Source organism: Ceratotherium simum, chromosome 39 (genome assembly GCF_057802395.1).
Source record: "Ceratotherium simum simum isolate JZ-2026a chromosome 39, ASM5780239v1, whole genome shotgun sequence".
Taxonomy (NCBI): domain Eukaryota; kingdom Metazoa; phylum Chordata; class Mammalia; order Perissodactyla; family Rhinocerotidae; genus Ceratotherium; species Ceratotherium simum.
The window spans coordinates 15970862-15998165 of NC_141938.1; the positions used below are offsets into that span (position 1 = coordinate 15970862).

The following is a 27304-nucleotide window of genomic DNA, read 5'->3' on the forward strand; positions in this document are numbered from 1 at the left end:
GCCACAGCATGGCTTGCCAAGCGGTGTGTTGGTGCGCGCCCAGGATCTGAACCGGTGAACCCCGGGCCGAGGCAGCGGAGCGCACGCACTTAACTGCTTGTGCCACCAGGCCAGCCCCTCGTTCTTTGTTTTTTAATTGAGATATGATGCACATATATGATTCAGTGGCTTTTAGTGAATTCACAGGGTTGTGCAACCGTCACTTCTGTCTAGTTCCAGAATGTTCCATCACCTCAGAATAAACCTCGTCCCCATCAGCAATCACTCCCCCTCCCCCTCCCCCGCCCCTGACAACCACAAACCCGCTGTCTGTCTGTGGATGTGCCTGTTCTGGACATTTCACATCAATGGGATCACACACCGTGTGTCCTTCTGTGTCTGGTTCTCTCACTAAGCGTCGTGTGTTAAAGGTCCGTCCACGGTGTGGCTGTGTCAGGGCGTCACTCCTCTTCATGGCTGCATCATATTCCAGTATGTGGGTGTGCGCGTCATGAGGATCCGTTGACCCATTGATGGGCATTTAGGTTGTTTCCACTTTTTGGCAATTGTGAATCACGCTGCCGTGAACATCCGTGTACAGGCTTTTGTGTGAACGTATGTTCCAGACGTGGCTGAATCTGATGGGGGGATATTTGGGGACGTGTCGAGGTCAGGGTTGGGGGTGAGGGACTCAGTAATCCAGACCCCCGCTCGTGCCTCCCACCCTCGCTGCCCCCGCCCCTCCACACCCTCCTCTGGGTTCCCCCTCTCTGGGGTCTTGGCTGGCCACCCTGCCCTCCCTCCCTGCCCCCCAGTGCCCATCCCCCTGCCGCCCTGCACACTTGTTCCTCGGGAGCAGGTGCTGCCCTGACCGCTCCTCCCACTTGGACCCCTAGCTTCTCGGCCGGGCTCTGGGGAAGGTTCTCTCCCACCTCGGACCCCCCTCACGCAGTCAGCAGGGTGGACGTCCACCCTGAGTGTCCCCTCCAGGCGTCTCGGGTGGCCGCGCGTCCACCCATAAGGACACTTTCCGTCTGCCAGCCCAGGGCTTCTGGGAAGCCAGGATGAGGTCACGGCTCAGGAAAGTGCTTTGCAAACTCTCGCAGCTCCCCCCGGCCCCCCTGGCAGGGGCGGCGGCATCGACTGCTCTGCAGATGGATCCATGGCAATCGGAGGGCTCGCCCGCCCTCCAGCAGGTTCCCAGTAGTTACTGGCATTGGCAAGAGCGAGCGTGACATTCTTCTACAGGAAGCCCCTTGGTTTGCACGGGGCCATGGCCAAAAAAAGCCCCGCTCCGTGGTCTGTGTCAAGAAACCCCACTGCTTCGTGGTCTGCGCTAAGGGCCACGGACAAGAAGGAACACCCGCTGTGTGGTTTGCGCTGAGGGCCGCAGCCAGAAAACCCCCACTCTGTGGTCTGCGCTGAGGGCCACGGCCACGAGCCCCCCCACTCCCTGGTCTGTGTGAAGGGCCACGGCCAAGAAACCCCCCTGCTCCGTGGTCTGTGTCAAGGGCCTTGTCCAGTAGGAGCAGGGTGTGGGCATCTCGGGAGGGTCTCTGCAGGGAAGTTGAGGCACCAGGAACCAGGGACAAGAAGGTGGGGTGGTTTGGAGGCCGCCAGCTGCCCCGCAGCCAGATTCTCAGAGAGGGGACCCTGCCGTAAGCCTGGGTCAGGGTCCGGCCTCGGGAGAGGGCTCCGGCCCTCCTGACCGTGGTCAGGGGCGGCGTGCTGGCTCAGGCCGGTGGGCCCACCCTGGGCAGCCGGCCCCACAATGGTGGGCTCACAGAGCCGAGCTCCCTGGGGGCCGTGTGAGCGTCCCGGGGCCCCCACAGCACCACACACCGGGTGGCTTAAAACCACAGAGAGTTATCCCTCATGGTTGTGAGGCCAGAAGTCTGAGGTCAAGGTGTCACAGGGCTGCGCTCCCTCCGGAGGCCCGGGGAGGGCCCTTCCTTCTTCTTCCAGCTCCGGGGCTCCCGGCGTCCTGGGCTTGTGGCCACATCACCCCCATCCCTCCCCTGTTGTCACACGGCCTCCTGTCTGTGTCCAAATGTCCCTCTTCTTATAAGGACACCAGCGATCGCAGTAGGGCTGCCCCACTCCAGTAAGACGTCATCTTAATGCACCACATCTGCAAAACCCCATTTCCAAACGAGGTGCCAGGGGTCCGGCCTTGAATGTGTTACTTTGGGGGACACAGTTCAGGCTTTAACCGGAACGTTCTAGCAGCAAGGTGCGCCCGAGGGGCTGTGCAGTGCCCTCCCTGCCTGTGTGCCCAGTGCGCTGCCCACCCCTCCCCCGGCCTCAGTTTCCTTTGCTGTAACTCGGGGATGGACAGGCTGGCTCTGCCGGCCCGGCCAGCGTGTGCGTGGAGGATGGGTCATGGGATGCGGGAGAGACAGGCCGAGGCAGGTGGGGAAGGCAGCGCTGAGAGCCCAGAGCAGACCCCGGGGGCTCAGGAAACCTGGGGCAGCTGGGCCGCGCGGGGTGAGCAAGGTGGCCGGGTGCCCGGTGGTGAGGACCCCTGTGCGGGGACCCCTCCTTGTCCTCAGACCCCAGCCACGCACCAGCCTCCCTGTCTCCTCAGGGCCACCTTGCCAGTCGGCCAACCCTCTGGTGATGATATACGGGGGACAGACAGTCAAAGTTTAGAAACTTTGCTGGCAACTTGACAAATTTTATGCTACTTAAATCTAATGATAAAAAGTTTGTGCTTTGTATGTCTTTGCGTTTCAGTTTTCTAGTAATTCTTTTTAAAATTGAGACTGAATTTGCATACCTTAGAATTCAGCCTTTTAGATTTTTTTTTTATTTTATTTTTCCCCCCAAAGCCCCAGCAGATAGTTGTATGTCATAGCTGCACGTCCTTCTAGTTGCGGCATGTGGGACTCGGCCTCAGGATGGACGGAGAAGTGGTGCCTCGATGCGCACCCGGGATCCGAACCCGGGCCGCCAGCATTGCAGCGCGCGCACTTAACCACCAAGCCACAGGGCCGGCCCAAAAATTCAGCCTTTTAGATTATATTCAGGGTTGTGCAACTATCACCTTTATGTAATTCTAGAACATTCCATCTCCCCAAAAAGAAACCCCGTCCCCATCAGCAGTCACTCACCTATCCCCGACCCCAGCCCCTGACGACCACGAACCCACTTTCTGTCTGCGGGACTGCCTGTTCTGGACATTTCACATAGGTGGAATCACACACCGTGTGTCCTTCTGTGTCTCATTCTCTCACTGAGCATCGTGTGTTCAAGGTTCATCCACGGTGTGGCTGTGTCAGGGCTTCACTCCTCTTCATGGCCGCATCATATTCCAGTGTGTGGATGGACGCGCTGTGTGGGTCCATTCATCTGTGGATAGACACTCGGGTTGTGTCCCCTTTTGGCCGTTGCGAGTCGTGCCTCTGTGGACACGTGTGCAGGTCTCTGTGGACATGTGTGCAGGTCTGTGTGGACACGTGTGCAGGTCTGTGGACACGTGCATTTCCCTCGGGCACGGGCCTGGGAGTGGAGTTGCAGGGTCATGTGGTGACTTTAGCTTCCTGAGGACCTGCTGACTGTCCCCAGAGAGGCTGCCTGCTCCCCGTCCCCACTGTGGTGTGGGGCCCTGAGTCCCCACCTCCTCACTCCTCTGACCCTGGTGACCGGGTCTGAGCCCGGCTGCTCGGCCGGTGTGGACTGGGGTCGGGCTGGATTCCGTGTGTGTCTCCCTGTTGCTCACGTGCTGTCTGTCACGGACGTACCGGCCCAGCCCCAGCGGCGTGTTCAGCAGCTGTTTGCTCCATTGTCGGGGTTCTGTGGGTGGGGACAGGGTGGGATCTGCCACAGTGGCCTCATTGTGTCTGCAGCGTCGGACCCTGTGACCATGCATTCTCCCTGGCCCGACATGTGCCGCATGTGCCCACAACTGCCGAGCAGGCGGCCGGGGGCTCCCCTGCCAGCCCCTCCTCTCAGCTGTGTGAGGGCTCCCCAACACCAGAACCGTCCTTGAAGGCGGGTGTTCTTTGAACAGCAGTCATTTCCCGAGGGCTGGGGTGTCTGTGCCACACCCACCAGCCCTGCCTGTGATCCACCCTCTGTGCTGGGCTGAGGGCTGTGGGGCAGGCTGGGAGGGGAGAATGGGGACTTCAGGGACGCAGGCCCCTTGGCGAGGCTCCAGGAGAAGGACGAGGTTAGGGGCCTGGGTCCCCGGGAGGAGGCCCTCCAGGTGGCTGCACAGCATGGGCAAAGGTCCTGGGCTGAGCATGGGAGGCTGGTGATGGCCTTGGGTCCAGGTTGAGGAGCTGCGGGCTGGGCCTGGGGGCCATGAGAGGCAGAGAGGTGGGCCTCTGTTTCCTCCCTGTGACGCAGGGGCCTGTGCCCCTTAGAGTCACGGCTGTGGGCACTCGGGGAGCAGCAGTGGGTCCCTGCCAGGCCAGCTGGCGAGGGGGCGGGTGAAGCAGAACCCAGCGTACCCGCAGTCTGGGGAAACCGAGGCCAGGGCCGGGAGGAGCCTGCCTGGGCATCCCGCCCCCACCCCGAGCGTCCACAGGGGCCTGGCCACAGCAGACTGGGCGCCCGGGGCCGGGTGCCTGGGGCCGGCAGGGTGCGCCCCACGGGCGGGCGGGCCCCGCGTTGTTGACAGCCATCTGTGGCTAGATTCCGCCCCGTACAGTAATTCTCCGCGCTCTGCCAGTAATCGCCCTGACTTACCAGGCAGGCATCATTTCCTGAAAGTCAGCCGGCCTGAGGGGAAGTCGGCGTGGTGACTAAACCAACATGTAAATGCAGCCGGGCTGAGAGCGAGCGCTTCCGCCGGCTGCCCGCGGTCATGCGGGAGCCGCTCCCGCCGCCAGCCAGGGGCCCCCGCGGCGGCCGCGCCATGTCCCAGCTGCGCTTCTGGCTGCAGTTCGCAGCTCTCAACAAGGTAACGTGCGGGCTGCTCCAGCTCCGGCTCCTGGGCCAGGGAGGGCGCGCTGGCGGGCGGGACCCCGGCCCCCTCCCACCCACACCACCTACGGAAATGCCAGGACCCGCCGGGCTGGGGAGCCCCCTGCCCTGCGCCCCGCTCCTCTCCAGCCTGCTTTTTGGCAGCAAGAGTGATGTGGGGACTCGGGGCTTGTGGGACGGCCTGGGAGGGCGGCCTCAAAACGAAAGTGCTTGTTGTGGCGGGAGGGGCCCGCCACGCACGCCCCCCCCCCCACCGCCACGTCCCTGCCCCGTGACCGGGAGCATCTGAACTTGAGTGTCTCGTGGGCTCCCTGTGTCCTCGGAGTCTCGTGCGAGCCCAGGTGGGCGCGTTTGAGGTTGGCTCTGGTTGGACAGGTGGGAACAGGTCCCCTTCCCTCCGCGGGCTCCCCACGGATCCAGGCGGGCGTCCACCCGCTGCCTGCCCTGGGCAAGAGAGAGAGAACCTGTCTGTCAGGGTTTCTGGGGTCGGCTTCCCAGGCTGGGACATGGCACTGTGCAGGTAAAGCCCCTACGGGGGAGGCCCAGAGCCAGCTCCAAGGCAGGGGACCGTCCATCCCGCTGGGCTGAGGCCTCGGGGGCTCTGCTTGCTTAGCTCTATGGGGTCCTGCCAGCTCCTCGCCTGGCCCAGGGAGCCCCGAAACGCTGGGGATATGATCACAGTGGCAGGTGACACCATGCCCTCCTGGTCCCCCAGAACTGTCGGGTGACCAGCCAGCTCCGTCCCCACTCGGGGGCTGCATGGAAGGAGCCGGGTGTGGGCCTGTGGTCCTGGGAGGAGGTGCTCAGGGTGGGGGCCCAGGGAGGGCGATTCTGAGCCGGGGGCATCTTGGAGGGCTGCTGGTGGCTGCAGGGTGTCAGATCGCCACACTGGCGGCCCACTCCCACAGGGGGTGAGCTGGGACGGGCCCCTCGGAGCCCCACCTCCCCATGACACCTGGGACCCTGTGCAGCCCCGCCTCCTCTCAATTCTGATTCTGATGGCCGGTGGTCGGGGCGTCTGGTGGGGGTTGGCATCCGTGGCCGGGGAGAGAGCTCCTGCCTGTTACATGGACTGTTTCAGAGCAGTTTTAGATTCACAGGAAAGTCGTGAGGATCGTTCCGAGTCCCCTGTGCTCACCCCTCACATTAGTGCCGACGTCCTCACAGCTGCTGGGGTTGGGGGCCGGGGTGGGGGGTGCATTTTATGAACCAGAGTCCGCACTTTCCTCCGATTCCTCAGTGCACCTGGTGTCCTCTGTCCCAGGACCCCATTCAGACGTCATGGCTCCTTGGCCCCTCTGGGCGGGGATGGTCTCTGCCACGGTCCTCGGGTCCTCGTGAGGGCGCCCGGGGCCATCGTGAGCAGGACCAGGCAGGAGCCGGCAGGACACACCTCTGCTGGGGCTCGTCTCCTGTTTTCTCAGGATCGCGCTGAGAGTGATGGGTTATCGGGGGGAAGACCTCTGAGGAGACGTGGCCTGTCATCGCGCCACATCAGGGTCCCTGCTGTCCACGCGGCTTCTCCCTGCTGACGGGGATCCTGACCTCCTGGTGGAGGGGGGCTGCTCGGGCCCTGCATTGGAGGGTCCCTGCCCCTCCACACTGTCCTCGGGAAGGGCTGCTGTGCGCAGCCCTCGCAGAGCGGTGGTGTCCCCCTGCGCGCACCGCCTTTTGCCGGCCCTTCTCCCCTCATCAGGGCTGGCCTGCCCACAGTGACCGTGTGGCCCTTGGGAAGCAGGGCCGTTGACTTGATGGCCCTGGGGCTGTCGTCACTCTGACTGGGCTTGGGTAGTGCCCGCCCAGAAGGCCACACCAGATGTGGCCCCAGAGAGATTCTACAAACACACGCGGCCACCTCCCCTGTACCCAGACCACTCCCCGGCCCGCCTGCAGGGGTCTCTGGGGGTCTCTGCCCTGTCACTTCACGGGGACCGGGTGGCCAGCTTCTGCAGTCCAGCCTTCCCTGGCATCGTCTGCCGTACTCGGGCCGGCCTACCTTGGACCCCAGCTGCCCGGGGATGGGGTGGAGCCCAGAAGAGGTCCCGGAGGGCAGAGAGCAAGCCTCGGGGTCAGCAGGGCCGGACCCGCCCACCACTGCCTCAGTTTCCCCCCCAGATGGCTGCTCTGGCCTGTAGAGTCACCAGGCTCTCGTGAGGGTGCCAGGCGCCCCAGGGAGCATTGAGGTGCCCCTTCCGCTCCTGGGCTGGGGTTGCCTCTTGCCTCTGTCCCGGAGCTTGGAGTCGGGGCTTCATCAACCTTCCCAGGCCCCTGTGCCCGAGCCTGTCCTGCCCGCCAACATCTGCCTCCCCATTGGGCAGCCGCAGGCCCCGCCTCCTCACCTGGACTTGCCCGGGACACCGCCAGGTCCTACTGGCTGGAGATGGTGGTGGGGAGGGTGGGGTCTGCCCCCTGGGGGTCCAGGCGGATGCATCCCTCCACTGGGGCAGAGGCGAGGAGAGGCCTGGTGGTCAGAGCTCTCTCCTTGCACGCTGTGGAAGCGAGTGGCCGTCCCCTCAACTCCCCATGTGCCGTTGGCCATGGGGGGGTCTTTCCCACATGGCCTCTGACCCCCGGTCAGCACTAGGACCGATCCCATCCCGCAGATGGGCAGACTGAGGCCCCCCCGTCCCGCTATCCCCAGGGAGGCTGCTGGGTGGACCCTGGCCCCATCCCCGGGTGCGCTGGCGTCTGAGCACGGAGCCTTAGGAAGCCAGATGGTGTCACCTGGAGAGGCCCCACCCCAGGGAGTAGGGATCTGATTCTGACAGAGATCGATGGGAGGGGGGCCCCAGGAACATGGGGACATGGGGCAGGCCTGGCGCAGGCCGACCCTGGGGGCCTGTTCTCAGTGACCTGCCTTCTGCCCCCAGAAGCCAGCTCAGCTGTGGCCTCGAAGCCCGAGCTGGGCACATCGGGGCGGGCTTAGGGCCCAGGCGTCCCCTTCCTCCCCAGAGTCCCCTGATCTGAGACCCCTGCCGGTCAGCCCCCGCCATCCTCCCGGCCTTTCCCTGCTGGCTAGTGGGACACGTGCACCCGGCATTGCAGCTGCCCGGCCACGACTGCGAACAGCCCCAACAGGCAGAGACGTGTAAACAGTGCTCGGGATCTGGGGGTTCCCGAGGGCGGCTCTCCCCGGCTTCTCCGTGTAGCCTCGGCCATCCCCACCGGCCCCCACCCTGCTCGGGAAATGTGCCACCGAGTGACCTGAAATGTGTCAGGGCCACATGTCAGCTGACCCTGCCCTCTGCAGCCACGGTGGGCAGGCCAGGAGGGCCTGGGGGCCCCCTCCCTCTGGGGGGGTCCCTCCCTGTGGGGGTCGGCTGAGGGCTGCTCCCCCACCCCCTGATCTGGTCCTGGAGGGGCTCAGGGAGGCGGACGGGCCTGCGCCCTCCCCAGCTCCGGGGCGCTCAGGGTCCCTGTCTGCAAAGCGGGCACCCCAACCCAGTGGGGCGCTGTGGGGTCTCTGGTGGGGGGCTCACTCCCCACTGGTCCAGGAACCCTGAGGGGCTGGTCCCCGCCTGTCCCCATGTCTAGCGCAGAATGGGCACACACAGGCCCGCTGTGCCTGTGACCAGAAGGGAGGGCAGCTCGGGGACCCCCTGGCTTTGCTCCTGCATCCTGACATCCCTCCACTAGGCCACTTCCTCCACTGGAAGGGCCAAGGGTGGCATGGGGCGCCTGGCACCTTCTCCTGGTGCTGCCTATGTGGGGGCTCCCTTGTCACTCCTGCTCGCTTCTTTCCTTTATTTATTAAACACCTTTATTGACATACAGTTTACATACCGTACAGCTCACCCATTTAAAGCACATACTTCAGTGTTCTGGGTACATTCACAGAGTCGTGCATCCACCACCTCTGTCCAATTCCAGAACATTCCATCACCGCAAAAGAACCCCATCCCCATCAGCAGTCACTTCCTATCCCTCTTCCCCAGCCCCTGGCAACCAGGAACCCACTTTCTGTCTGGATGTCCTGTTCTGGACATTTCACATCAATGGAATCACACACCACGTGTCCCTCTGTGTCTGGTTCTCTCACTGAGCATCGTGTGTTCAAGGTCCATCCGCGGTGTGGCTGTGTCAGGGCTTCACTCCTTTTCATGGCTGCATCATATTCCAGTGTGTGGGTGCACCCCTGCACCTGTCCCTGTGTGGGTGGACCCCGTGCACCTGTCCGTGTGTGGGTGGATGCCTGATGCACCTGTCCCTGTGTGGATGGATGCCTGGTGCACCTGCCCGTGCGTGGGTGGACGCCAAGCACCTGTCCCTGTTGTGGTGGATGCCCTGCACCCCTGTTCCCGTGTGGGTGGATGCCGTGCCCCTGCCCGTGCGTGGGTGGTTGCCTGGTGCACCTGCCCTGTGTGGGTGGACACTCTCCATGCACCTGCCCGTGCGTGGGTGGTTGCCCGGTGCACCTGCCCTGTGTGGGTGGACACACTCCATGCACCTGCCCGTGCGTGGGTGGACGCCCCGTGCGCCTGTCCCCGTGCGTGGGTGGACGCCGTGCGCCTGCCCGTGCAATGGTGGACACCCTGTGCACCTGTCTGTGTGTGGGTCGACACCCCTGTGCACCTGTCCGCGCGTGGGTGGATGCCATGCACCTGCCCGTGCGTGACTGGAGCCCGGTGCCCTGTCCATGTGTGGGTGGACCCCGTGCACCTGCCCGTGCGTGGCTGGAGCCCGGTGCCCCGTCCATGTGTGGGTGGACCCCGTGCACCTGCCCGTGCGTGACTGGACTCCCCGTGTCCCGTCCATGTGTGGGTGGACCTCCTGCACCTGTTTGCGCGTGGGTGGACGCCCCGTGCACCTGTCCACATGTGGGTGGATGCCCCGTGCACCTGTCCACATGTGGGTGGACGCTCTGTGCACCTGTCCGGTGGCCCCTCACCAGCCTGTCTTGCAGGACTCCTCGTTCCTTGACGACCTCTCCAATGCCTCCATCTTCTCCTCGTCCGTGGACTCCCTCTCAGACATCGCCGACACCCCTGACTTCCTGCCCGCTGACAGCCTCAGCCAGGTGCCCACCATCTGGGACGTGAGCACCGGCCCCTCTGCCCACGACAAGGTCAGTGCCCCTCGGTTTCTGTGCCGTCAGCTGTCCGCAGCCCTGTCCCTGGGCTGGGGCAGGTCTGGGCTGTTCACAGATGCAGACCAGGTTGTGGGTCGAGGGTCCTCATGAAAGGTCTTCTCAGTGCCGCGGGTGGCTGGACCTCCATGCCCTGCCGTGTGTGGGGCCCTGGCTGTCCCCTGCTCTGCTGGGTCTACCAGGAGGTGAGGGAAAAGCCATTTCCAATGTTGGTTCTCCTTCTGGTGATTCTGCTCCCAGAGGACACTGGGCGATGTCTGAGGACATTTGAGGGGTGCTGGTGTCAAGTGGGTGGGGCCCAGGATGCTGCTCACACCCCGCAGCGCAAGGACAGCCGTCACAGAGAATGACCCGGCTCTGAACATCCACAGGCTGAGGGGCGATCCTGGGCTAGAGGAGCATGAGGTTACGTGATGGGACGGAGCTGGTGGGCAGGGAGGGGTCCCCCGGAGAGGCAGTTTCGGGCTGAGGGCTGGAGGAGGAGGCATCAGCCGGGTCAGAGGCAGAAGCAAGTCCGATGGGCTCCGGGGTCAGCGGTGGGCTGAGTGCCTGGCCGGGTGGGAGCCCAGAGGGTGAGGTTGGCAGAATCGGGCCCCGGGTCAAGGCGGGGTTGGACCTGTTTCTCAGCGCAACGGGCAGCTCGTGGCCAGCTTTCTGCAGCGGCTAAAGCCCTGGGGTTGGCGTCCGTGCAGCTCCTCCTGCAGGACGTGAACGGCGGAGGTACTGGGGTGAGGGGGGTCCCAGGTGCGCCATGCCGACATTCCAGTGTCTTCCCAGGACTGCGCAGTGGGGGTATCTGGTGAGGGCAGCAGGGCTCACACCATCCAGGCCTTTCCCACTGCTGGGAGAGGGGGGTGATCTCTTCCATCCAGCAGCTGGACGTAGCCCACACACTAGTGGACGCTGATGGGCACACCCTGCCCGGTCACCTTGAGGGACCACAGGAAGCCCACAGGAAGGGTCTGTGACTGGACAGCAGGACACACGGGCCTGGGAGGTGTGGAGCTGGCGGGGGTGGGAGGTGCCAGGGGCAGCCTGTGCGGTCCCCGCCCTTGGCAGCCTCAGTGGGCGACCCAGGCCCATCCCCGTGCCCGGGCGCAGGGGCGCAGCGGGACAGGGCGCTGCCTGCCTCCAGGGCCCCCCCCACTAGCTCCAGTTCCTCGTGGTGAACGAGAGGCCCGTGCGGCAGGAGGGCATCTGAAACCCAACGCTGCCCGCCTGCCGGCTGCCAGGAACCCTGACTCAGCCTTCCAGGAACCCGGCCTCTTTGTTTGTTTGTTTTTGTTAATTTAAAAACAAAAAGGGAGAGGGAACTGAGTGCAGGTTGCTGGCCTCCCGGTACCTCGCTTCCCTTTTATTTTCTCTCTGAGACAACTGGCGTGTTCTTCACCTTAGAAACAGCGGGAGTCGTGGGAGTTGAGTTGGTCGTCACGTCACCGACCCCCCCCGGGGACCTTGTTGCCCCGAGACCGTCCCTGACACATGTGCTCGGGCGCGGCCCTCACGATCCTCGGTCTTGGGACGGTGGGGTCCATGTGCGGACAGGGTCTGGAAGGGATTTCTCCATTGCTATTGTGGGTCTCACGGTGGGGTTTTTTAAGATGGCCCCACGTGTTACTTTCACGATTTTTATTCATGAGGAGCAAGTATGTTTTGGAATTGCACAGGCCCTGGGGGGCAGGTTGAGGGCCAGGATGTGACTCGGTCTGCTGAGGTTTGGGTCTCGTGTCCCGGCCCGTCTATGGGCTCTGGATGCCGTGTCGATTCTGAGACCCCCGGTAGGCCTCGTCCCCCATGGCTGAGGGACTCCGCCTAGGCACCTGGCTCTGGCCGCCCCGTTTCCATCCCCCTAGACGAGACTCTCGGGCTATCAGTCTCCCCAGGGCCAGACTGTGGTCTGGGACATGTCCCTGCTCTGGTCATCTGTGCGACAGGGGGTTCCAGCCAATTCACCCTGCAGAGGAGCCACCACCCCTGGGGGCTCCTATGCACTGGGGGCAGGAGGAAACACAGGGACTGCCCCTCGGCCCTGTATGCTGCATGAATCGGGCCGCATGTCAGCGCGGGACGAGGCGTGGTCACCACCCTGTCAGGCTCACAGGGCCCAGGCCCACCTGCCTGCCCCTGAGACAGTCCTGCTGGCTCTCGTCCCACCCCCGAGGGACCCAACATGCTCCCCAGTGCATGAAACCTGGCACACAGTGGGTCTCGCCACCAGTCTCTGAGGAGGCCTGTCCTGGGCCTGGACCTTGAAGGGAAGGGGCCTGTCATTCATCAGAACCGGCCAGCCCTGGACGAGGGCAAGAGGACGGCATGGAGAGCCCCCCGGAGGCTGGGCCGGGTCCATCGAGGTGCTTCTTCCTCCCGTCTGGCCTCTGGACTGACGGCCTGTCTCCCCTCCCTCTCCCCTCCAGCTGTTCCTGCCCAGTGGGTCATTTACGGGCTTCCAGGACCCTGTGCCCTCCCTCCCCAGCACCCCACTCCTCATCAGCTACCAGGTGAGCTGGGCCCCTTCCCCAGCCCTGCCTGCTCCTCCTGGGGACTAGGGACGGCCACTCACACTCAGGCACTTGCCCTGTCCTGGGTCCTGGGCTGCCCGTTTCACAGATGGGGAGACTGAGACCCCACCACCCCCGTCACTGGGCTGGCTGGTGGGCCAGGCCCCTGCCCCTTGGCGGGAGGGTGGCTGTGCTGGGGGGGACAGGACCGTCCCCGGCATGACGGCTCGGCCTTCAGTCTCAGAGTCAGCCCGAGGAGGAGGATGAGGCCGAGGAGGACGAGGCGGAGGAGCTGGGCCACACGGAGACCTACGCTGACTATGTGCCCTCCAAGTGTGAGTGTGCCCTGTGGGAGGAGCCCCCAGTGCCCACCACCTGACCACACTGCCCCACTGGGCCTGGGGCGCTGGGTTCCAGGTCGCAAGCAGGGAAGGCAGGCATGGGAGCTGTGGGCAGGCAGGGGGTGGTTCTGCAATCCTGGCGGTAATCCACGCCTGGAACAAACCAGAGTGTGTGAAAGTAAGGCCGCCCCCTGTCCCCCAGCGAGGATTTCAGGGGTCTGCCTCCATCCTTTGTGCCAAGCGCGGATGGGCCCCCTCCCCCTTCTGAGGGCAGCCCCGCCGGAGCTGACCCTGAGACCCCGGCCACGCCCCCTACGCGCCCCTGGTCTGCCCCTCCACCACGCCCCCGTCTGCCCCTGGCCACACCCCCAACCGGGCCTGGACCACGCCCCTGATCCACCTGCGGCTACGCTCCCGCTCGCTCTCGGCCTGCCCGTGACCTGCCCTGGGCCACGCCCCCAATCTGGCCCTGGCCACACCCACGACCTGCCCTGGGCCACGCCCCCAATCTGGCCCTGGCCACACCCACGACCTGCCCTGGGCCACGCCCCCAACCTGGCCCTGGCCACACCCACGACCTGCCCTGGGCCACGCCTCTGAGCCAACTCTGGCTACGCCCTCGGCCTGACCCGGCCCTGCCCCTGACCTGTCCCTGGCCACGCTCCTCCAGCCAAGATCGGGAAGCAGCACCCGGACCGCGTGGTGGAGACCAGCACGTTGTCCAGCGTCCCGCCGCCGGACATCACCTACACCCTCGCCCTGCCCGCCTCGGACAGCGGGACCCTGTCCGCCCTGCAGCTGGAGGCCATCACCTACGCGTGCCAGGTGACCCCGGCGTCTCCCACCCTGTCTGCGTCCCGCGTGGGGGGTCCCGCTTGGGGAGGCCGCGGCAGGAGGGCGCCCCGCCGGCCTGACCCCGTCCCTCCCCGTCCCCGCAGCAACACGAGGTCCTGCTCCCGGGCGGGCAGCGCGCCGGCTTCCTCATCGGCGACGGCGCGGGCGTGGGCAAGGGCCGCACGGTGGCCGGCATCATCCTGGAGAACTACCTGCGCGGCAGGAAGAAGTCCCTGTGGTGGGTCCCCCGCGGGCCTGGCCGGGGTGGGGCGGGGCGGGGTGGGGCTGCCGGGCGAGGGCGGGAACGGCCCTGACGCCCCGCCCTGCAGGTTCAGCGTCTCCAACGACCTCAAGTACGACGCGGAGCGCGACCTGCGCGACATCGAGGCCCCCTGCATTGCGGTGCACGCGCTCAGCAAGGTGGGTGTGCGCCCCGCCGCCGCGCCCCCGCCCCGGGGTCCCCCGCGCGCGCCCACGCCCGCCTCTCTCGCAGATCAAGTACGGCGACAACACTACCTCAGAGGGCGTCCTGTTTGCCACCTACTCCGCCCTGATCGGGGAGAGCCAGGCCGGCGGCCAGCACCGCACGCGCATCCGCCAGATCCTCGAGTGGTGTGGGGAGGCCTTCGACGGCGTGGTATCCTTGCCCGCGGGCGGGAGGGGGCCAGGGGAGGGGCTACAGGGGCGGGAGAGAGGAGAGCAAGGGGCGAGGTGGGGTGGGGTGGAAGGACAGGGCCGGGTCGAGGGAAGGGGCTACAGGACCGGGAGGGAGGAGGGGAATGGGCAGGGGGAGGAGGCGGCAAAGTGGGGTGGGCTGGAAGGACGGGGCGGGTTTGAAGGGAAGGGGCCACAGGGGCGGGGGCCTGGTGAGAGGGGAGGGGAAGGGGAGAGGAGGGAGGTGGGGCTGGAGGGGGCTGGTGGGATAAGGGGTCGGGAGGGGTCAGGGAGGGGTCAGGGAGGCATCTCTCTCCGGTTGCATCATGATGGGATCTGGCGGGGCGGAAGGAGCCCGGAGGGCCTGAGACCCCACCCCCTCACGCGGGAGGAATTCTCGGCAGAGGAATGTTCTCGTTGCGAGGTTCACCCTCAGTGACCGCTGTCCTCTGCCCCTGGCGGTCTGGCTGGGCCTCCTGGCTCCAGCAGGCAGACCGTGACCACAGGCTAGGGTGGTGGTTGCTGTGACACCGCGGGCAGGAGGTGTGGGGGCGTGGAGCACTTTCCCCCCTCAGTTGGTCTGGACTCCTGGGGTGGGCAGGCCAGGCCAGGAGGCCCAGAGGATGGCTCTGCAGGAGGCAAGGCTGCCTGGGCTTGGCCAGTGGGTGTCAGGTCCCAGGCCCTTCCTGGCTGTGGCAAGAAGACCCCTGATTGGGGGGCTGGTTCCACCCTTCCCATTTTCTCCCCTGGAACTTAGATCACTTCTGTTCTCCTCCTGCCGAACTGTGGGAAAGTGAAGCGTAGGAGAATAAGCCAGAGTTGACCGCATCTCCGCTAACTTGTCTAATTGCACACCGAGTGCAGACACGTTTTTTCTCTAACACCCTTCCAGCAGACCCCTCAGTCTCACCCAGCCGCCCCCCCCCGCCCCGCCCCACAGTGGGCACCAGGGGCCCTACCGCTCCCCGCCGGGATGTCTGCAGAGGGTGCCCGTTTATCTGTCACCAGACCCTGCCTCTTGCTGCTGAGGCGGCCTCTGTTCCCACGGTGGAGCCTGGGGCGGCCGTGCAGGATATTTGTCCTCCTGAGCCCCGGGCTGTCCCGTGTGTGCCATTTCACCCCAATTTCCTCTTCCCCGCCTGAGCCCTCGGGTTTGCTCGTCCCCGAGTGTCACACTGCTCTGCCCTTACACAGCCATTTTCTGGTCTTGGGGACATTCCCGTGGTTTCCAGTCTCTCTGCCTTATAAACAGGAGTGAGCGGGTGTGTCCAGGGAGACCCCTTCTCACTGTCTCCTCCAGGCTGTTCCCAGAAGTGGGGGGACCGGCCCCCACGCTCTCCAGAAGTGCCCTTCGCTCCTGGTCCCAATCATGGGTCAGAAGGGGGACGCGGGCCTGGGTGTCCTTTCTGTGCACAAGGGCGTGTTCACAGGTTTACTGTTAGACACTCGCCTCAGTACAGAACAGCTCCTGCGGGCCACATGGAGAACTGGGGTCACGGTGCGCCTTGGGCACCTGACTGACACTCGGCAACGCAGCGTGTAGAAATGACGACAGTGTTAACATTCCACCCTGAGGGGCTGTGTGCTCGGCTCCAGGCTCCCGTTCTTCTCTTGTATTTTCGCAGGTCCTCCGTCAGCCCTTTACACACGCACATCACGTGTATGTGCACACGTGTGTGTAGACACACTTTGTTTTCAAGTGGGTTCATGATAGGCATCCTTGTCTGTAACTTGCTTTTTCCCCCTTAAAACGTCAAGAACTTTCTGTATCTTTCAGTTTGTTTTTCCGCGTCGTTTTTAAATTGAGATCAGTGCAGACTCGTGTTCAGTTGTGAATGTGATACGAGCCCAGCTCCTGGTGGGCACAGTCACAGCCCACCGCTCATTCAGAGGCCCCCCCTCCCTGATGCTGGTGGGTGCGTGTCTGTGCTTCAGCCTCGTCTTCGAGGTCTTCACAAGGCCGTCACACACACGTCAGCATCGTGTGTGGCCCAGAGGCTGTTCTCACCTGCCCTCATGACCTTGCACACCCAAGGCCCCCACCCCGTGGCCACACCCCCCCCCAGGCATCTTGCCGAGTTCCCCCAACCAGGAACGGGCAGCCTGGGGGGGCGTCAGGCCAGGGCCTGTGGGTAGCCTGCCTTCCAGAACAGTCCTTGACCCACACCACCCCAGATCGTGTTTGACGAGTGTCACAAAGCCAAGAACGCCAGCTCCACCAAAATGGGCAAGGCCGTGCTGGACCTGCAGAACAAGCTGCCCCTGGCCAGGGTGGTCTATGCCAGCGCCACAGGTGAGGGGCCCGTGGGGGGCGGGGGTGGGGCTGGTCTTTGAGGACAGCTGCCAGGGACAGGGAGGGTGCCCAATCGCATGTGCCATCATCAATTAGCGATGTCTGCTCTGGTGCAGCCCTGGAGGATGTCCAGTATGTCAGGGGCAGGGAGGGGAACCTGATTGCACTTACCGTCATCAATTAGCGATGTCTGCTCTGGTGCAGCCGTTGCGGGGGTGTCCATTGTGTCGGGCAGGGAGGGGAGCCTCATTGTACGTGCGATCATCGATTAGCATTGTCTGCTCTAGTGCAGCCCTGGGGCGTGTCCAGTATGTCAGGGGCAGGGAGGGTGCCTGATCGCATGTGCCATGATCAATTAGTGATTTCTGCTGTGGTCCAGCCGTTGGGTGGCATCCAATATGCCATCCGTGGCTTTGCTTGTCTGCACCCCATACAACCTGGCCTGAAGGCAGAGGTCACTCTCCCCAGGCAGACGCCAACCCCCATCAGGGGCTCCCCTCTGCCCGCTGGCTCCAGCTCCTCGGCACCCCACCTGTGGGCACTTTTCTGAGAGCCTCAGCCCCGTTCCTGGCCCTCGGGCCATTTCTGGCCATGTTCAAGGCCCCCCCGACCTCGCTGGGTTGGAGGAGCTGACGGCACCTCCCCCCAGGTGCCTCCGAGCCCCGGAACATGATCTACATGAGCCGCCTGGGCATCTGGGGTGAGGGCACGCCCTTCCGGACCTTTGAGGAGTTTCTGCATGCCATCGAGAAGAGGTGAGCACCCTTCCCTGCCCGTGACGGAGGCAGCAGGGGACCCCCTGGGGGCCCTGCTCATCACACACTGGGGCCTGGTGTCCGTGTGCCCCCTCCACACCCCAGCTCACACTCCTCTGGCCCCCAGAGGGATCGTAAAATGAGAATCTGCCGCAGCAAACAGAGCCCAGGGCCTCTGCACGTGCCGTGTCCTTGTACCCAGCCCCTCCTCCCCGCCGGGGCTCAGCCCCAGGTGTCAGCCCTCCCCAGAGTCAGTTCATCGCTAGGTGGGACCCCATATGTGGTGGACAAGTCCCGGCCCGCGCTCAGGGCCCTGTCCCTGTCCGCAGGGGCGTGGGCGCCATGGAGATCGTGGCCATGGACATGAAGGTCAGCGGCATGTACATCGCCCGCCAGCTCAGCTTCTCTGGCGTCACCTTCCGCATTGAGGAGATCCCGCTGGCCCCGGCCTTCGAGCACGTCTACAACCACGCGGCCCTGCTGGTGAGCAGACGGGGGGGTCTCCGCCACGTGGACACTCTGTGCGTTGCTCCTCGTCCTTAAAGACGCCACAGGGGCTTGTCAAGTCACGGAGGGGGGCAGCAGCCGGCCCGCCTGCTGGTGTTTGGCGGGAGCCCAGTGCCTCGGTTCTGTTCAGGTCAGGGATCCTTAAGTGACTAATGACGTGGGCGTAGGACCGGCCGCCTCCCCTTCCCACCATCTGCAAGCACTTTCCCCCAGGTCGTGACCCAGAGCGCATGGCCGTTTTCAGTGTCCACGTCTCTGTGGCCTGTGGCTTGGCCCCCGTCTCCTTCAGCGTCCCCTCCATGTGGATGGGTTTCCGTGTTCTGTCAGATCCCACCCACACGGGATGAGCCCTGAGCAGCAGCCCTGCCTGTGTTCTAGATGGTTCTTTCAGGTCAAACCAACACAGGGCCTCCCCCTGAGCACTGTGGACATTCGGGCCAGGTCACTCTCTGTGGGGGGCCGTCCTGGGCGCTGTGGGGGTTGAGCAGCATCGCTGGCCCCACCCACTCGATGCCAGGAGCTTCCCCAGTGGGACAACGCCAGATGTCCCCAGACGTCACCCAGTGTCCCCTGGGGGCAGAGTTGCCCCGTTGAGACCCCTGGTCTAAACTGTCGGAGACGAGTGTCTGCTGGCGGGAGGCGGTCACTGCAGCTGCCCTGCCCCTTGTGACTGCTCCCTCCACCGTGGCCTCGCCTGCGTCACACGTTTTGGTTTTTTAACATGGCTGACTCCTGGGCTATTGGCGGCGCCTCTCTTGTTCTTCTTACGACCCCCACCCCTGGCCCCAAATTCCAGGAGGCTGGGGGCCAGTGGGCCTGGGTCCCGGGTCCCGGGTCCCGGGCGGGGATGGGCAGCGGCCGGGCGGCGGCGAGCTGAGTGGGCCGTGTTGTTGCAGTGGGCCGAGGCCCTGAGCGTGTTCCAGCAGGCGGCCGACTGGATCGGCCTGGAATCCCGCAAGTCGCTGTGGGGTCAGTTCTGGTCGGCCCACCAGCGCTTCTTCAAGTACCTGTGCGTGGCCGCCAAGGTGCGCCGGCTGGTGGAGCTGGCCCGCGAGGAGCTGGCCCGGGACAAGGTGAGCGGGCGGAGGCGGGCCGGGCAGAGAACAGCGAGGGGGGCCGGGGCCGGCAGTCGGCTGCCATGCGGAGTCCCGGGTGGATCTGGGGGTGCTGGGGGCCGGGCAACGAGTGGGACACAAGGGGAGGGAGGGGGGGAAACTGAGGCAGACTACGGCTGCAGGGGGCTGGGTTTGGGTGGCCTGGGGCTTCCCTCTGGGCCACGCTTCAGGGCTGGTGGGGGGTCCCAGGGCCCAGCTCACCCCCTCGCCCCCCGCAGTGCGTGGTGATCGGGCTGCAGTCCACGGGTGAGGCTCGGACCCGGGAGGTGCTGGACGAGAAGGACGGGCAACTCGACTGCTTCGTCTCCGCTGCTGAGTGAGTGGCGCCCAGGGGTGGGCGGGGCGGCCGCGCCCGGGACCCCCTTGCTGTGTGACCTGAGAAGGTGCCCCTGCTCGCTGGGCCTCCCTGGGGGCCTACTTGTGGCCTGGTGCTGCCCCGAGACCCCCCAGCCCCGGGAGCAGGTGGGCAGGCAGGAGACGCCACCCTCGACCCCCCGTGCTTTAGGCCCAGCTCCAGATTTAAAGCCCGAAAGATTAACCACGGGCGGCCACAGGGCTCAGAGGGTCCCGGGGTTTCAGAACAAGGCTTCTGGCTGCCCCCCCACGTAGGGACAGCGCTGTTGTCAAGGAGGAGTCCGCTGATTTCAGAGACTGGCGTTTGGGGTCCCCAAAGCCCCTGGCCTCTCTTCCCAGGGCTAGGAAGGCGCTCCAGCCCAGCTTGGGCCAGGGTCCCAGCACGGCCCCTTGCCAGCTCCTCCTCATCCCAGCTCCCCCCCAGCCTGGCGTCATCTCCTTTTTCCAGGGAGCCCCAACCCCTCCTCAAACCCACCCCACCTGCCCCGATGCTGGGAGCCGCCATCTGCGGCTGCCCCTCATCCCTCCGAGACGGTCAGCCTGTGTGGGCAGAGCCGAGGGCCCTTTGACGGCGGGAGCCCCACCCAGACCCCGGCCCCAAGCCCAGTCCATCACAGCTAATCTGCACCCCCTGCAGCCACAGGCCCACTGCGTGCGGGTGGGCACCCCACCCTGCTGTCCTCACAGCTCCTTTCCACCCCCCTCCCCCCTTCTCTGAGCCCTGAAGTGAGGCCCTCGGCCCAGGCCCAGCCCCTCCCTCTGACCCACCGCAGGGCCCCTGGTGCTGGGTGCCCCCCACCCCAGAGCAAACTGTACACAGGACCCAGTGGCCTTCCGGGTCTCCTGGCCGGACAGCAGGACCTGTCTTCATAGTGAATAAACTCAGCTTTTCACTTTCAGGGGTGTCTTCCTGTCTCTGATTCAGAAGCACTTTCCTTCAACCAAAAGAAAGCGAGAGAGAGGAGCCGGCAGCAAGAGAAAACGTAAGCACCCCGCCCGCGGCTTTGGCTTGTGGCCCTCCTGGGCCTCCCACTTGTCCTCGCTCCGTCCTGCTGCTGCCCTCCAGTCTCTCCTTTTTGTGCATCGTCCGTGGGTTGGCTGGTCACTCCGCTGCCCCCTCTGCTGCTCTCTGCAGAGCCACACGGGATTCTGTCACTAAGCAGGCCTAACCGCTGACCCCCACCCTACTCCTCCAGAGCAGCCCAAGGGGGTGGGATGCTGCCCCTTTCCCAGCATCCCCCTGCAAAGGAAGAACGAAACCACAGTCGGCTTGTGGGGGAGGGCGTCCAGGGTCTGATGGGTGCAGAGGGCGGGCGGGGAGCAGAGGTTCTCTAGAGAGAAACCTGCGGGCAGCAGTCTCCCGGCCGCGCTGCCCGCCCAGGAGATGTGGGTCCGGCAGAGCCAGAGACCTTCCTCTGCTGCCAAGTTAGAAAAAAGCCCGGTGCTGCAGGAGCGGGCGCCGCTAGCTCGTCCCCACGCGGCCACACTCTGCGGCCTTCAGCCTCACCCCAGAAGGCAGGGCCACGGGATCCTGGCACACAGCCTCGCGCTGCCCCAGTGGAAGCGAGCCCGCGGCTAAAACCACGCCGGCCGTGTGGACTAGGACGGGGCCCTTTAAAGAGCATCCTGGGGGGCCGGCCCCATGGCTTAACAGTTAAGTGTGCGTGCTCCGCTGCTGGCGGCCCGGGTTCGGATCCCGGGTGCGCACTGACACACCGCTTCTCCGGCCATGCTGAGGCCGCGTCCCACGTACAGCAACTAGAAGGATGTGCAGCTATGACATACAACTATCTACTGGGGCTTCGGGGAAAAAAAATAAAATTATTAAAAAAAAAAAAAAAAGAGCATCCTGGGACGAGGAAGTGGTCCTCATCACACCTGTTGGTGTGGGCAGCCGCCGTTCTTTCAGGCGAAGGCCGAGTGTCAGCTCAGTGAGCCGAAGTGAAGCTCAGAGAGGCCAGGCACCTCACTGAGGTCACACAGCCAGGCCTGGGGGCAGAGCCGACCCCACCGCCTAGTCCCTCCCTTCCACCTCCCAGACCAGCCTTCAGGGTGTCCTGGACTACTGTCCCCTCAGGGCCCAGGCACATCCTCTGGCCAACCACCCAGGGCCACCTCTTGAGGATGGGCGTGCGGCCTCCCCAGGCACCACCCGAGGACGCATCACCATGTCAGGAAGTCGGGGATGTTAAATCTGCCCTGACATCGAGCCCTGGCCAACAGCGTGACCCAGGAGAGCAGCCGAAAGCGTAGGGATTCACCCGAGCGGGCCCCCCAGCCCAGGCCCCGGCGACGGGGGAGAGGCTGGCCTGCTGACCTTGGCTCCTCCCCCGCAGGGCGGCCACGGGGCCGTGGGGCCAAGGCGCCCCGGCTGGTGTGCGAGGTGGCGGGCGTGATCCGCATCAGCGACGACAGCAGCACTGAGTCGGACGCCGGCCTGGACAGCGACTTCCACTCCTCCCCCGAGTCCCTGGTGGACGACGACGTGGTCATCGTGGATGCCATCGGGCTCCCGGCTGACGACCGCGGTGAGGCCCAGGCCCGGTGTTCCCCACCTCACGGATGGGGAGACTGTGGCTCGGAGAGGGGAGGTCGGGGCCACGTGGCTGCTCAGAGGCAGGGCCGGTTCACACGGGCAGTCTGGGCGAGGGAGAATGTTCTGGAACCCCAGCCGAGCCTCCTTCCCTCACCAGCCCTGCAGCTGGGGGCACTTGGGCCCTGAGCTTCCGTTTGTCCTCCCTGCTCCCCAGCCCCACATGGTGTCGGGGGTCCTCACTGCCCCTGGGTGGCTGGTGAGGTCGCTGGGCTTGGGCCCAGACGTGGGGGCTCTACGCAGGGAGGCTCCATCCCATACCTCAGCTGGTCTCGGGGAGCCAGCACAGAAAAGCGATGTGACAGGGTCCACGGTGCCCCCAGGGCCGCCTGTGCACCCAGCTGTCCCCACTCCCACTCGTCCTCGAGGGCCCCGGGCTGAGTCCCACCACAGGGGGCTGTGGGCAGGTGGCCTGGCTGGTGCCCTGACCCTTGGGCCCCGCAGGCTCGCTGTGCCCCCCGCAGCGGGACCTGCACGGCCCTGGTGTCCTGGAGCACGTGGAGCGGCTGAAGCAGGACCTGCTGGCCAAGGTGCGGGCGCTGGGCCGCGAGCTGCCGCTCAACACCCTGGACGAGCTCGTCGACCAGCTGGGGGGCCCTGAGCGCGTGGCTGAGGTGAGCCCGGGGCGCCCCCTGGTGGCCACCACGAGTCCCTGCCCAGCTCTGCTGCTGTGTGATAAAAGCCTAGGATGTAGTGCAAAGGCATGCGCTTTGCCCCCACACACACACCCCCGGGAGGCCCAGGGTCCCAGGTTGGGAGACGGGGAAACTGAGGCACCCAGGGACCAGCCCCTGGGCGGCCACACCGGCTGACAGCCTGTCGCCTTGCCCCCGCCACGGCCACAGATGACCGGCAGGAAGGGCCGCGTGGTGTCCAGGCCGGACGGGACCGTGGCCTTCGAGTCTCGGGCGGAGCAGGGCCTCTCCATCGACCACGTGAACCTCAGGGAGAAGGAGCGTTTCATGAGCGGGGAGAAGGTGGGGAACGCAGGGAGGGGAGGGCCACTGTGGGGTCTCCGGGGCACCCGTGTGCTGTGGGAGGAGCCCGAGAGGGCCCAGGTGACGGGGGAGGCACGGGGGTCTGAGGGGCTGGCTCAGGGACCACGGCCACCCCAGCCCCTGCTGTGTCCGTGTGCATCTCTCACGCGTGTGCGCGCGTCACGTGTGCCTGAGCAGGGCGCTCCCTCCAGGGGTGAGCGGGGTGGTCCTGACTCCATTCCAAGCCCACAGTGCCCCCGACAGGCAGGCACCGAGACTCGGTGCGGGTCACCCGTAAACGAGTCCAGGTGGCCCCGGGCGTGGGGTGCGAGGGGCAAGAAGCCGCGGGTGGGCTGCCCCCCCCGCCGCCAACTTGGCCCGTCCGCGTCCCCCAGCTCGTGGCCATCATCTCGGAGGCCTCCAGCTCCGGCGTCTCCCTCCAAGCCGACCGCCGGGTCCAGAACCAGCGGCGCCGGGTCCACATGACGCTCGAGCTGCCCTGGAGCGCGGACCGCGCCATCCAGCAGTTCGGTGAGCGCCGGCCCCGCCCCCGGGCTGACCGCCCCGCCCCGCCCGGCTGGCCCCGCCCCGGATGGTCCCTGAACGTCCCCTCTGCCCTCAGGCCGCACCCACCGGTCCAACCAGGTCTCGGCGCCCGAGTACGTGTTCCTCATCTCCGAGCTGGCCGGGGAGCGCAGGTTTGCCTCCATCGTCGCCAAGCGGCTGGAGAGCCTGGTGAGCGGGCGGGCGGGCGGGGACCCTCGGGCGGGGGCGGTTCCTCGGGGAGGGGCCGGGGCGCGCGTGACGGCCTTCCCGTCCCGGCAGGGGGCTCTGACCCACGGGGACCGCCGCGCCACCGAGTCCCGAGACCTGAGCAAGTACAACTTTGAGAACAAGGTACCTGGGGCGTGGAGGGGCGGGGCCCGGAAAGCAGGGGTCCCGGGGCCGCAGCGCAGCCCCTGACCCGGCTCTCCTCGCTTCCACTCAGTACGGCGCCCGGGCCCTCAACTGTGTCCTCACCACCATCCTGAGCCAGACGGAGAACAAGGTGCCGCTGCCCCGGGGCTACCCCGGAGGGGACGCCGCCTTCTTCCGCGGTGAGCGGGGGCACGCGGGCCCCCTGGGGGGCGGGGCTGGTGCGCCCCGAGCAGGTTGGGGCGCTGGGACTGGTGCACTGGATGTGTGTCCAAGGACTCCTCCCACCAAGGGGCCCCCGCGGGCTGGGGAGGGACCGGCGCCCGAGGACCCCGCGTAAGGCCTCCCTTTCCGCAGACATGAAGCAGGGCCTGCTCTCGGTCGGCATTGTCGGGCGCGAGTCCAGGTCCGGCGGCCTGGACGTGGAGAGGGGTGAGTCCCGCGCGCGCTCTCCGCGTGGGCGCGTCCCCACACCCCCCAGGCGGGTCCCCCACCCTCCCCGGACTGGCGTCCCCACACCCCCCAGGAGGGTCGCCCATTCTCCGGGGCGTGGGCGGGCGGGCGCTCCTGACGCAGCCTGAGGCCCCCGCCCGCGGCCCTGCAGACTGCTCCATCACCAAGTTCCTGAACCGCATCCTGGGGCTGGAGGTGCACAAGCAGAACGCGCTGTTCCAGTATTTCTCCGACACCTTCGACCACCTCATCGAGGTGGACAAGAAGGAGGGCAAATACGACATGGGCATCTTGGGTGAGCGCGGGCTTGCGAGCGACCCCCACCGCGCTCCCGGGGGTGGGGGGGGGAGGCCCTAGAGCTGGGCATTGAGGCCCCCCAAAGGCCAGGGGCATGCTGACACCCGTGGAGGCGCGGGCCCCAGGCTGGACCGCTCACCCCGTTCACCGCGTCCGACGGCCCTCTCCCCAGACCTGGCTCCGGGCATCGACGAGATCTACGAGGAGAGCCAGCAGGTGTTCCTGGCCCCCGGGCACCCGCAGGACGGGCAGGTGGTCTTCTACAAGGTGAGCGGCCTGGCCCCGCGCCCTCCCCCTTGCCGCGCCCCGGCCCGGCCCTAACGCGCGCGTGCCGTCCTAGATCAGCGTGGACCGCGGCCTCAGGTGGGACGAGGCCTACGCCAGGTCGCTGGAGCTGACGGGCGCCCACGACGGCTTCTACCTCTCCCACAAGGTGGGCGGGACCCCGGGCGGTGCGGGGTGGGGGGGGAGGGGGCGTCCTCGGGGACCCCACCGCGGACGTGCGGCGCCCGCCGCCGCCTCACACGCGCCTCCCCCCAGGTTCGCGGCAACAAGCCGAGCTGCCTCCTGGCCGAGCAGAACCGCGGGAAGCTCTTCACCGTCTACAAGCCCAACATCGGGCGGCAGAGCCAGCCAGAGACCCTCGACGGGCTCTGCCGGAAGTTCCACCGGGTAGGCCGGGGCGGGGGCCGGTCCCCAGACGCGCGGCTCGGGGCCCCGTTATTCAGGTTCCTGGCCGGCGCCCCGTGCAGCCGGCAGGTGCAGGCTGAGCAGGCCCGGGGCGCCCCGGGCCTCAGTGTCCCCGCCTGCGCTGGGCTCACGTGGCCGTGTCCGCAGGTGGCGGCGGAGGAGGCCCGCGAGCACTGGGAGAGCAGCTACAGCTTCTCGCTGACGCACTGCAGCCACACGTTGTGGTGAGGGTCGGATTTGGACGGGGGGCGCACTGCACAGCCCCGCCCCGCTCTCGGGGGGACGGTCCCCGACACAGCGCCGGGCGGGAGGGGGCGCGGGGGGCGTCTGGGGCGTCCCGGGACCCCGAGGAGGTGGAGCGTCTCCCTGGGCCGCTCTGAGCGCCCCGTCTGTGTCCGTGTGTCCGCCCGCCGCGCAGGAACCGGCCGTGCCGGCTGGTGCAGGAGGGCAAGGACTGCGTGCAGGGCCTGCGGCTGCGCCACCACTACATGCTGTGCGGGGCCCTGCTGCGCGTGTGGGGCCGCATCGCCGCCGTCATGGCCGACGTCACGAGCAGCAGCTACCTGCAGATCGTGCGCCTCAAGACCAAGGACAAGAAGAAGCAAGTCGGTGAGCGACGCGGGCGCGCCCCGGGGCGGGGCGGCGTGGGGGCGGGGCGGGCGGCCGGCCCTGACCGCGGCCCCCCCGCCCCCCGCAGGCATCAAGATCCCCGAGGGCTGCGTGCGCCGCGTGCTGCAGGAGCTGCGGCTCATGGACGCCGACGTGAAGCGCAGGAACGCGCAGGGCCGCGGCTTCCCGCCGCCGCCGCCGCGCACGCCCGCCCTGGGCCCGCTCTCGCTGTCCGTGGGCCCCGGCGAGGTGCTGGACCTCACCTACAGCCCGCCGGCGCCGGCCTTCCCGCCGCCCTCGCCCTTCGCCTTCCCGCCGCCCCCGGACGCCCGGCCCGGCCCGCCCGGCCTGCTGCTGGGCGCCCCCGACGCGCCGCCCGACCCCGCGGCGCTCGTGCACCAGGGCTGCGACATCAACTTCAAGGAGGTCCTGGAGGACATGCTGCGCTCGCTCAACGCCGTGCCGCCCGCCGAGCCCCCCGGTCCGCTGGGCGCCGGCGCGGGGGTGGCGGGGGGCGGGGCGGGCCCCGAGCGGCAGAGCGTCATCCACTTCAGCCCCCACTTCCCCAACTCCTAGGCCCGGACGAAACCTATTTATCTGTAGTACTGCGTCTACACAGGCGCTGCCTTCTCCCACCGAGGCGGGGGTGATCGGGGGTGAGCAGGGCCCAGGCTTCCTGCCGACTACTGAGAGAAGGGGGGCGGGGGCGCCCTCCTCCAGCCTCCAGGCCTCACTGCAGTGCCTTCCCGGCCGTGCCTGCCTGGGCAGACCCCCCGGAAGCTGCCGGCCCTGTGGGGCGCCCCCTGCCTGGTGAGGCGGCGGTGCGTGCAGGTCCCACTCAGGACGATGCGGGGCCCGCGGGTGGGGGCCGCCCTGTCTGTGCCTCTCTCCTCTCCTGCCCTCCAGGCCTGGGCGGGGGCACCAGGCCCCGACTCCTGAAATCCACAAAACTGGGTGCCCCAAGAGCTGGAAACTCAGGAAACCCCAGGTGCTCAGGGCCCCGCCTCTCTGGGGGGCTCCGTGGGGCAGACCCCCGTTAATATATGCAATTCCCTTTTCTTGTTCTTTGCTCCCTAAATTATTGCCCGGCCGCCTCTCCCAGACCCCGGAATCTGCTCTGGGAGTCCACGGGATGGGCGGCCCCCAGTTTCTATCTGTATTTATAATTATGTCAGGTGTATATATGTAAAGAGATCTTTTTTAAATATATGTGCCTTTTCACTACTTCCCCACGTCTGCTCCTCCGGCCTGCAGGAACAGTGCGGGGTACAGCAGCGGGTCTGCTCCAGGAGGGTCTTCAGGGGGCACCTGCTGCGGCCCCGCCCTGGAGAGTGAGGTGGGGTGGCTGCCGCCTGCAGAGGGGGCCCACTCCTTAGGCCACAGCCACACCTTGCTGTCTGCACCCGCTGTGTCCGGCTGTGTGTG

General features: G+C 66.2%; 1 protein-coding gene across 2 annotated transcripts in view; it reads left to right on the top strand.

Moving 5' to 3' along the window:
• SBNO2 (strawberry notch homolog 2) overlaps positions 1 to 27103 on the top strand; it is a 51613-nt gene extending 24510 nt beyond the window's left edge. The window contains exons 1-29 of one of the 2 annotated variants that reach the window (XM_087425858.1): positions 4495 to 4885; positions 9812 to 9973; positions 12409 to 12492; positions 12731 to 12827; positions 13504 to 13658; positions 13772 to 13905; positions 13997 to 14087; positions 14161 to 14304; positions 16497 to 16614; positions 17264 to 17369; positions 17699 to 17852; positions 18773 to 18949; positions 19210 to 19307; positions 20246 to 20328; positions 21682 to 21873; positions 22383 to 22552; positions 22784 to 22915; positions 23311 to 23446; positions 23538 to 23650; positions 23741 to 23812; positions 23904 to 24012; positions 24188 to 24262; positions 24435 to 24578; positions 24753 to 24847; positions 24921 to 25013; positions 25121 to 25252; positions 25418 to 25494; positions 25689 to 25879; positions 25968 to 27103. In XM_087425858.1, coding sequence (XP_087281984.1) covers positions 4790 to 4885; positions 9812 to 9973; positions 12409 to 12492; positions 12731 to 12827; positions 13504 to 13658; positions 13772 to 13905; positions 13997 to 14087; positions 14161 to 14304; positions 16497 to 16614; positions 17264 to 17369; positions 17699 to 17852; positions 18773 to 18949; positions 19210 to 19307; positions 20246 to 20328; positions 21682 to 21873; positions 22383 to 22552; positions 22784 to 22915; positions 23311 to 23446; positions 23538 to 23650; positions 23741 to 23812; positions 23904 to 24012; positions 24188 to 24262; positions 24435 to 24578; positions 24753 to 24847; positions 24921 to 25013; positions 25121 to 25252; positions 25418 to 25494; positions 25689 to 25879; positions 25968 to 26455 — 3918 coding nt within the window. In that variant the 5' untranslated portion in view covers positions 4495 to 4789 and the 3' untranslated portion in view covers positions 26456 to 27103. Of the gene's footprint in view, positions 1 to 4494; positions 4886 to 9811; positions 9974 to 12408; positions 12493 to 12730; positions 12828 to 13503; positions 13659 to 13771; positions 13906 to 13996; positions 14088 to 14160; positions 14305 to 16496; positions 16615 to 17263; positions 17370 to 17698; positions 17853 to 18772; positions 18950 to 19209; positions 19308 to 20245; positions 20329 to 21681; positions 21874 to 22382; positions 22553 to 22783; positions 22916 to 23310; positions 23447 to 23537; positions 23651 to 23740; positions 23813 to 23903; positions 24013 to 24187; positions 24263 to 24434; positions 24579 to 24752; positions 24848 to 24920; positions 25014 to 25120; positions 25253 to 25417; positions 25495 to 25688; positions 25880 to 25967 lie in introns of those variants that run through there. The other variant, XM_087425857.1, reaches the window with a different exon arrangement.
• Positions 27104 to 27304: the final 201 nt, after the last annotated feature.